The sequence below is a fragment of the Sander lucioperca genome, chromosome 5 (assembly GCF_008315115.2).
Source record: "Sander lucioperca isolate FBNREF2018 chromosome 5, SLUC_FBN_1.2, whole genome shotgun sequence".
Classification (NCBI taxonomy): Eukaryota; Metazoa; Chordata; class Actinopteri; order Perciformes; family Percidae; genus Sander; species Sander lucioperca.
In genome coordinates, this window is record NC_050177.1 from 5,467,435 (window position 1) to 5,478,056 (window position 10,622).

Sequence of the window (10,622 nt, forward strand, 5' to 3'; positions counted from 1 at the left end):
GTGTGTTCTGAGGAACTTTTTGGACCTCGGGGAGACTGATCAGTCCGACTGACCTTCCTGCTGAGGGTCGGCCGTCTGGTTGGTGTGTCAGAGCCTGAGGATGATCTACTTATTTGAGAGTCTAAAAAAAACCCATTTTCTGTCATTTGTGTGTGAAAAAATGACTTATTTTTCTGTCGATCGTCGTATTGTTGCAGCTGTAGTTTGACTGAACCGTGAACTAAACTTTGAACACGTTTCCGTGACGTTTCCGGGAGCGTTTTGGGTTTGTCTCGTCTCCAGGATCCCTGATATTTAAACTACCGTAACGTTGGAAACAGCAGTTCCATCTTAAAGGTGGATTTTCTTTCGCCTCGTCCTTCAGGTATTTATTTATTTTTTTAACATTTTTAAAAAGGCATTCAGCAGGTTTTAAAAGAACACAGCAGGGCACACAGTGAAAGAGAAAGGGAAGAAAGGGACGGGGAATAGAAAAATCTACATCAAAATAAACATAAAACTGTGGCAGACTCAACTAGACGATCACCTGACTTCACTCAGATTTACTAAATAAAGTTCTGTAATAAAGGAGGCGGAGAGATGGAGGCAGGGGACCCTCGGGGTTCTCACAGTTACAGTTAAGACCTTTTAAAACCACTTAGGATGAAATGTAAAGCCAAGGTTAGGGGGCCATATAATGGACCGTCAGTGTGGGATTTTAGTAGAAGTAGTATTTACGGAGTAACGTTACCGTAGAAAAAGCACCAAAAATGTTACGCAAAAAAATTACGTTGAAAAACAACTTTCTTTGCATGACAGTTTGCAACTTGACCAACTTTTAAGACCTTTTTAAAACCAGTTAGTATGAGATTTAAAGCCAACTTTAGGGGGCGATATGATGGACAATCAGTGTGGGATTTCCAAGAAGCATTTACGGAGTAACGTTCCCATAAAAAAAAGCACCAAAAATGTTGAAAAAAGCAAAAACTATGTTTGAAAAACAACTTTTTTTTTTTTTTTGCTTTACTTGTTGCCCTACTAATGGCAGGAAAACCCCCTGACTATGTTTGTTTGTTTATATTAATGCTCCAACCACCGAGTAAGAATTTAGTTTCTTTAACAATAAACAGGGTTGGGTACCGCAACCTGGAGCTAATACGGCACCGGTGCCTAGATTTCTCATTTCGGTGCCACTTAAATGCCTTCTGCGCTGCTCTCTGATGCTCTGAAACAGACGTTCGAGGCAACAGGCTGACTTTAATGGAAACCTAATGACTCCGCCGCCGTTCTGGAGCGGATCCGCAGTTGGTGGAAATTGGGGGTAACACTTCACTTGGCAGCAGCTACCGTTAGCTAGCAGCTGTATTAAACACGGTTAAAATGCTTACGTTAAACAGTGTAAAGTGTGTCTGTATTTCACTGTAGAGGATTCCAACAAGCAGGACGTTGAGCAGTCAGCTGCTGTTGTCTGAAAAACAACACTGAGGGTGCATTCACTTGAAACTAGTAAGCCTCGTGGTGCATTCAAAGTTATTGTAAAATACAATATTACCCTATTTTTTTAAGTATCGATTCAGGCACCGGCACCGTTTTAGGCACAGTATCGTTTTAGCACCACCCAAACAATAAATGTATTTCTGATTCCGATCTTTGTCTCGTTTAACACGTTTAAAACCCGGCAGGTACCCTGAAGGTACCCTGGGAAGGCAGAGAGGAGAAGGAGAAGAGAACGTTTCTCAGAATCTATTTAGTCAGAAACGTCATTCAACGTCCGAGTCCTTTTTCATCAATGCTCAAAAGTCTGATTTTATATATCCTCGAGTCCAAGTACAAGTCATCAGTCCGCGAGTCCAAGTCAGGTCTCGAGTCCAGAGAATAGAGTTTCTGGACTCAAGTCCAACTCGAGACTCTATTCTCTGGACTCTAGAATAGAGTCCAGAGAAGGCAAAGAGAAGAAGCTGAAGAAGAAGGAGAAGGAGGAGAGAATGTTTGTTTCTCCGTTAGTTTCGTGTCTCAGAAGAACTTGTCGTCGATGCGGAAGTGCGGCCGCGTCACGTCGTCGGGGTTGATGAACACGGAGATGGACTTCCCGGGGTTCTCCGTGACGAGCTGCTGCAGCTTCTTGGCCAGCCGGTCGTCGGGCTGGCTGTCGCCGCCGGCGTCCGACTGCGGCGAGGGGGGGGTGCCCGTGGCGCTGCCGCCTGCGCTGCCTCCTCCGCGCCACTGCACCTCCACCGTGAGCCGGTTGGCGGCCTTGGCGTGCTCGATGGTGCTGCGCAGGTGCTCGGCCGGGTCCGAGCGCACCGAGGAGAGTTTGCGAGCGTGCAGCATGGCGTCCGCGTCCGAGAGCTGCTCCAGCATGTTGCACTGAGGGATGAAGTAGTTGGGACACGTCTTGTTGACCAGGCAGTGCTGCAGGTCGTCGATCAGGCCCAGCAGGAAGTGGGCGGAGAAGTCGTCCTGGCTCAGGAAGTTGGCGGGGAGGCGGTCGCACGCCCACAGCATGATGCTGCGCAGGTGGTACGGGCTCACGGCTACGGGCCGCGACAGCAGCTTGATGATGATGGCTTTACAGGCCTGGTAGGCCTGCATCAGGCTGGACGAGATGCACTTCTTCAGCTGCACCTGCACGGACACACAGGAAATACACATTAAATATACATGAAATACACACAGGAATACACACATGAAATACACAGGAATACACATGAAATACACACAGGAAATACACATTAAATATACATGAAATACACACAGACACACAGGAATACACACATGAAATGCACACAGATACACACAGGAATACACACATTAAATACACACAGATACACACAGGAATACACACATTAAATACACAGATATACACAGGAATACACACATTAAATACACAGGAATACACAGGAATACACACATTAAATACACAGGAATACACACATTAAATACACACAGATACACACAGGAATACACATGAAATACACACAGGAAATACACATTAAATATACATGAAATACACACAGATACACACAGGAATACACACATGAGATACACACAGGAAATACACATTAAATATACATGAAATACACACAGATACACACAGGAATACACACATTAAATACACAGATATACACAGGAATACACACAGATACACACAGGAAATACACATTAAATATACATGAAATACATACAGATACACACAGGAATACACACATTAAATACACACAGATATACACAGGTATACACAGATACACACAGGAAATACACATTAAATATACATGAAAGACACACAGATACACAGGAATACACACATTAAATACACACAGATATACACAGGAATACACACAGATACACACAGGAAATACACATTAAATATACATGAAATACATACAGATACACACAGGAATACACACATGAAATACACACATGAAATACACATGAAATACACACAGGAAAGACACACAGGAAAGACACATTAAATATACATGAAATACACACAGATACACACAGGAATACACACATGAAATACACACAGATATACACAGGAATACACATGAAATACACAGGCACACACACAAATACAACACTCGCTTTCAACGTTTTTTACGCCTTTTTGCCAGACGTTTTAATAATCTAATTTGCCGTTTACTTGAACTTTTTAAAGTAGTTCTGTCAGGTCCATTAAAGTCAAGAACAACACAGACAATAACAATGCTTTAGGACATTTTTATTAAATAAATTCTGAATTAAATTTGGCGGTATGGCTGTGTTCAGAGGAGTCCAGCAGCAGCAGCATTAGGGGACGCTCATTAGAGCTAAACTATTCCCCCAATATGAACAGAGCGGCAACGAAGACATAGAAGCCTGCGCCCCGTTGTGCCTGACAAGGTGGAGCTGGGGAGGAGGTGGGCTGCATACGGAGATGCGAGCAGCAAGCAGTTAGGAGCAAACTAAAGCGGCTTTAGGTAGGGCGCAATGTTTGATTGTAGCCATTTAGCAGCGAGGGGAGTTGACCAGCTGATCAGCTGATGCGACCGTGTTGTTGGCCAATAGCGGTTAGCGGCGTCTTGACTACATGGCCTGCCAGATCTGACGCTGACGCTCAATTTTTGTCACTTTTGGTCACCTTTGTTGGACTAATTTATCGCCTTTACGGACGATTTTATGATGTTTTTTTTCAGACTTTTTTTTTTCATTTCTTTTTGTTGTTTTTGTAATTTGACAGAAGCATCTCCGCCCGCGACACGCTTCTCTTTCTGACGTTTCTCCACCCGCAGAACGCCTCGCTGACAGCGTTTTCTACCCAATTTTTTGTCGCCATTTTTGGACTTATTTGTGACAAATGTTTTGTTGTTTTTTCCCCAACGTTTTGGTCACCTTTGTTGGACTAATTTATCGCCTTTATGGACGATTTTGTGATGTATTTTTGGCACATTTTGTCATTTGACAGAAGCATCTCCACCCGCGACACGCTTCTCTTTCTGACCTTTTTGGCGCTGACAGCGTTTTGTTGCATTTTTTCAAATTTGTTGTCGTTTTTTCCAACGTTTTTGTCACCTTTTTTCTGACGTTTCTCCATCCGCCGAACACCTCGCTGACAGCGTTTTCCACCCAATTTTTGTCAACTTTTTTACAATTTTTGTCAACTTTTTTGTCGTTTTTTTCGACTTTTTTGTCACCTTTATCGATGCCTTTTTACAACATTTTTGTCACCTTTCACGGCACGTTTTTGTCTCCGTTTCCTCCTCCGTTGTCGGACCGTTACCTGTGGAAAGTAAAAGAGAGCAACGCACCTCGCTGCGGGCGAAGGACAGCCGCCACTCGTTCTCCTTGCGGCCTTTGTGCGAGCAGGCGGGGACGAGGTAGAAGCCGCTGATCACCTCCTCCTCGGTGATCTTGCCGTCCCAGAAGTGGTTCTCCATCAGCCAGCTCTGGGCCACGGCCGGCCAGCCTTTGAAGGACACCACGGGGACGATGTCGTAGAGCATGCGGCTGCTGCCCACGCCCAGGATGACGGAGATCACCGTGCCGTTCCTCTGTACCTTCTCCACCCGCGGGACGCCTCGCTGCGGCTTCTTCTGCACCTCCAGCAGCACCAGCGCCACGGCCTGGTGGAACCAGTCCGCCACCAGCGTGGGAGAGAAGAAGTAGTTCACCGTGCCGCTGATGTGGTCGACCACGGTGCAGCAGTCCTTCCACCTGTTCACATCCAGACATACACACAGAAATCATTACAACACATATAGGTCTATTAACAACACATACAGTCTATGTCTAGCTATTAATCAAGACACACGCATATAGATTTATACTACACAGTACATCTACATGTTTTAAAATAAAAAAGTGACAAAATGTTTTTAAAAAGTGATAAAAAAAATTTAAAAGTGACAATTTTTTTTTTTTTTAAAGTGACAAAAACATCAATATATTCACATCAAGACATTTCCATCCATAGAAATCATAACACATACAGTATCTCACAAAAGTGAGTACACCCCTCACATTTTAGTAAATATTTCATTATATCTTTTAATGGGACAACACTGAAGAAATTACACTTTGCTCCAATGTAAAGTATGAAGTGTACAGCTTGTATAACAGAGTAAATGTGCTGTCTCCTCAAAATAACTCAACACACAGCCATTAATGTCTAATCCGCTGGCAACTAAAGTCAGTACACCCCTATGTTAAATTCCCATAGAGGCAGGCAGACTTTTATTTTGAAAAGCCAGTTATTTCATGGATCCAGGATACTATGCATCCTGATAAAGTTCCCTTGGCCCCCACATCATCACATACCCTTCACCATACCCCCACATCATCACATACCCTTCACCATACCCCCACATCATCACATACCCTTCACCATACCCCCACATCATCACATACCCTTCACCATACCCCCACATCATCACATACCCTTCACCATACCTAGAGATTAACATGGTTTTATGTCAGTTAGCCTAATAGCTGGTTTGATTTGCATTGAGAGATGATTTTATGGAAAGTACCCCATGCCAAGACAGATTCAGCAACTGCACGGCCTATTTCTTGCTTTAAATGTTTTCAGAAACAGGTTTCGGTGAACTAATTTAGTCCAATATGAGATCGTATTCTGAACGAGCCGCCGTGACAGTCCGTCTGAATTTCCGGAGCAGCCAGACCCACGTGATGAGTTCGTCCAATCAGCTGCCGGTTTTCATTTTTGGGGCGACAATACAGATTAGCGCCGCCTGCTGTTATGGGGACGTATTACGTCTCGTCTCTTCGGTGTGTTCTGAGGCACTTTTTTGGCCGTCTGATTGGTGTGTCTGCAGCTTTAGAAGAAAAGCTGTCAGAGTCTGCAAAAGACTTGAGACTGGGGCGGAGGTTCACCTTCCAGCAGGACAACGACCCTAAACACACAGCCAGAGCTACAAGGGAACGGCTTAGATCAAAACATATTCATGTGTTAGAACGGCCCAGTCAAAGTCCAGACCTAAATCCAGTTGATAATCTCTGGCAAGACTTGAAAATTGCTGTTCACAGACGCTTTCCATCCAATCTGACTGAGCTTGAGCTATTTTGCAAAAGAAGAATGGGAAAACATGTCCTGCCTTCAGTCTCTGGGTGAGCTGGTCAAAATCTGCCCGGCTTTCTACGTCACAAGCCGAGACGAGGTGGCTAGGGGACTATCCGTTAGCATGCTAGCTGCTAGCGCTAGCATGCTAGCTCGTTCTCAATGGCAAAACACTGCTGGCAGAACTACTTCAGCCGAATAGTGTGGGTAACAGATCAAGGCAGCAACATAATCAAAGCCCTGGAACCATATAGGAGACTTTCTGGTCTCCATCACCTAATTAATAATGTCCTTCGCCACAGTCTGCATGCTGACGCACTGACAGACAACAGTGCTGCAGATGGGGGAGACGCGATGTAGCCCAGTTTACCTCACACTCAAGTCAGGTCAGGACATCCACCCAGAGCTACGGGAGAAGCTGGAGAGGCAGAGCTTTCTCCCCACCGAATAAGGCTAATAAAGTAATGATTAAAAAAACACAAATGCTTGTTTAAGGGTATTGGCCCGGCCTGATCATAGCGGCGTAAAACGTCGGGCCAGTTCGGGCTCGGGCAGAGAATCTAAACTCCACAAGAAAGTGACATAAAGGCTGTTTTGTGTGTGTAGTTTGTGTGTCAGTTCCCTGTATGTTGCTCTGCGGTTTGTCAACATGAGTTTGTGAGTTCTGGAGTAAACGTGCTCAGTCACCTGTTGATGGTTCCCTCGTCGAAGAGGCGCAGGCTGAGCCACGAGTGGCCGAGCGCCGAGTGTCTCATGTCCAGCGTCACCGGCTGGTTGCGGTCGTGGAGCTTCAGCGCCGGGACCAGCAGGGTGAAGTCCATGTCGTAGTCCGTCCCGCGGGCGTACACGCTCAGCTCGTCCAGGTCCATGTCCACCACGCCCTCCCGCACGCCGCCCGACAGGAGCAGGTACTCGTTAGCTACCGGCAGCTTCTGGTCCAACTTCTGGACCATTCCTGGGAGACAGAGACACAGGGAGAGAGACAGACAGGGAGACAGACAGGGAGAGAGACAGAGAGAGACAGAGAGAGACAGGGAGACAGACAGGGAGACAGACAGGGAGAGAGACAGAGAGAGACAGAGAGACAGGGAGACAGACAGGGAGACAGACAGGGAGAGAGACGGAGAGAGACAGAGAGAGACAGAGAGAGAGAGAGAGAGACAGACAGGGAGACAGACAGGGAGACAGACAGGGAGAGAGACAGGGAGAGAGACAGAGAGAGAGACAGGGAGAGACAGAGAGAGAGAGAGAGAGAGAGAGAGAGAGAGAGAGACAGAGAGAGAGACAGACAGGGAGCGAGACAGAGAGAGAGACAGACAGGGAGCGAGACAGAGAGAGAGAGACAGAGAGACAGGGAGAGAGAGAGAGAGAGAGAGAGACAGACAGACAGACAGACAGGGAGCGAGACAGAGACAGAGAGAGAGAGAGAGAGAGACAGACAGACAGACAGAGAGAGACAGACAGGGAGAGAGACAGACAGAGACAGACAGGGAGAGAGACAGACAGGGAGCGAGACAGAGAGAGAGAGACAGAGAGACAGGGAGAGAGAGAGAGAGAGACAGACAGCGAGAGAGAGAGAGAGAGAGAGAGAGAGAGAGAGACAGACAGACAGACAGACAGACAGAGAGAGACAGACAGGGAGAGAGACAGACAGAGACAGACAGGGAGAGAGACAGACAGGGAGCGAGACAGAGAGAGAGAGACAGAGAGACAGGGAGAGAGAGAGAGAGAGACAGACAGCGAGAGAGAGAGAGAGAGAGAGAGAGAGAGAGAGAGAGACAGACAGACAGACAGACAGAGAGAGACAGACAGGGAGAGAGACAGACAGGGAGCAAGACAGAGAGAGACAGACAGGGAGAGAGACAGACAGGGAGCGAGACAGAGAGAGACAGAGAGAGAGACTATTAAACTCTAGCTTCTGGACCAGTTCTGACAGCTTGGCCTTTGTGTGTTTTCCTTTTGGGTGAGTTTTTGGGTCAGAGTCTGACCCGTTTGGACTGAATGGGTCTGGACTGGTTTACGCTCTGCTGAGCTGAAAGTAAACACACACACACACACACACACACACGGTTCTTCTATGTCTCATAGCAACAAGTTTATCTGTGTTTTTTGCCCTCAACGGCCCCTTCCAGGCAGCGCTGCCTGGAAGGCGCTAGGATTAGGCACTGGTTAAGGTTAGGGTTAAGGTTAGGGTTAGGGTTAGGTGCCTTTAAGTCAACGGTCGCAGCGCTGCCTGGAAAGAGAAGTTGGGGGCAAAAAACACCATCGAACTAGCAACAAATTCTCACACGTACGCACGCTGAGGAGCTACGAGAGAGGATGGATCTGTGAGGAACTACGAGAGAGGATGGATCTCGGAGGAACTACGAGAGAGGATGGATCTCGGAGGAACTACGAGAGAGGATGGATCTCGGAGGAACTACGAGAGAGGATGGATCGCTGAGGAACTATGAGAGAGGATGGATCTGTGAGGAACTATGAGAGAGGATGGATCTCGGAGGAACTACGAGAGAGGATATACCAGAGCAGCTCGTAGCGCGCCATGTACGGGGGCCGGCGCACCACGAGCATGCACAGAGACGTTCACGCTCAACGCATTGTTCGTTGCAGTATTCTCTGAAACACCAGGGGGCGTACAAACAAAATAATCTGTGAATAAGCAAGAAGTAGTAGAGAAGAAGAGAGCGGGAGTAAAGGAAAGCAGGCTGCCTGGCAACAGTAGTAAACACAGACGCACCACGAAAAACTACATTTATCACTGATGTTTATCCCCAAATCTACATGACTGTCTGCCTGTAACACTGTTAAGAACACTATTTGCATTTTTTTTTAGCTTTCTAGGTAGGTCGACCTTTCTGTTAAAGAGTAGGATTTTTTAAACATAAAAACATCCACGAAATTGCGTTCGCTAAACCCACCAGACTCCATGTAAATAATCAGTATTTTTATCATCGTAAAACACACTTCATTCAAAGTGGACAGAAACTAAATCAAACTACCAAAGTCCGTCTTGGTTCATCTTTCCACTGTTCCAACAATCACCTCTCTGGTTTGGTTGAAATAAATCCTTAATTCACCCATTTACATGTGGAGATATACTGGCTCTATACACGCTACAAGTCCTGATTATTTACATGGAGTCTGGTGGAGATATGCTGGCTCTATACATGCTAAAAGTCCTGATTATTTACATGGAGTCTGGTGGGTAAAGTGTTCTCCTGATCCATTAACATTGTAAACAGTTTTAAAGCTCATTCATGTAAAAACATACACAAAACAAGTGCATCTTCCACTAAAGGGTGGCACTAAAGTCTAATCCTGTAATTTTTTTCTTTGTACTCCACTACATTAATCTTCAGCTTTAGTTAATAGTTATTTTACACATTAATTTGGTTGTTATGTTATTGTAACTGTTATCGGTTACAGCAGACCAGACTCCATGTAAATAATCAGTATTTTTCTTATGTTCGAAAACACTTCATTCAAAGTGGACAGAAACTAAATAAAACCATCAAAAGCCGTCTTGGTTCATCTTTCCACTGTTCCAACAATCACCTCTCTGGTCTGGTTGGAATAAACTCTTAATTCACTCATTTACATGTGGAGATATGCTGGCTCTATACACGCTAAAAGTCCTGATTATTTACATGGAGTCTGGTGTAGTTTGGTGATAGTGATTTCAGGGCTGTTTCATGTTAAACTAAAATGATCTTCCTCTTTAACTAAAAGGTCTATCTCTGTAGGGATCCTTTCATAATGTTGTCAGACACTGACAGGCACTTTGCACATGAAAATAGAAAAATAGGGTCCCTTTAAGAACAGACGTCGAGTGGATGCACTTGTTGTGATGTGAAGCTGAGCGTTGGCATCGCTCTGCAGGTGGAACAAACACACCCTGAGGGGATTAAATATGCATCATTGCTGTTCTGTAATATTTAAAGTCACGCGGCGCTAATCTGCCTCCACGCCTTAACCAGAAACTGAATGAAATCTTCGTTTAAATATTTAAATAAATCGCAGTCTGTGTATGAGAGCAGCTGTGGGTTCTGGTCGGGCATGCATGGTTGGTATTCCGCGTTAAAGGATA

The 10,622-nt window shown here is 45.6% G+C and overlaps 1 protein-coding gene and 1 long non-coding RNA gene across 2 annotated transcripts in view; both read right to left on the bottom strand.

The window, feature by feature from the left end:
• Nucleotides 1-378: 378 nt before the first annotated feature.
• LOC118495068 lies at nt 379-1,110 on the bottom strand. Its single transcript, XR_004897382.1, has 2 exons — nt 825-1,110; nt 379-624 (listed from the first exon to the last, which is right to left on the bottom strand). It is a non-coding gene; the product is annotated as an uncharacterized LOC118495068 (long non-coding RNA).
• A 487-nt stretch (nt 1,111-1,597) lies between these two features.
• Nucleotides 1,598-10,622, bottom strand: part of LOC116067381 (protein MB21D2-like) — a 9,899-nt gene continuing 874 nt past the window's right edge. The window contains exons 2-4 of the mRNA XM_031323807.2: nt 7,223-7,490; nt 4,767-5,172; nt 1,598-2,604 (exon numbers count right to left, since the gene is read on the bottom strand). Coding sequence (XP_031179667.1) covers nt 1,993-2,604; nt 4,767-5,172; nt 7,223-7,490 — 1,286 coding nt within the window. The 3' untranslated portion in view covers nt 1,598-1,992. The remainder of the gene's footprint in view (nt 2,605-4,766; nt 5,173-7,222; nt 7,491-10,622) is intronic.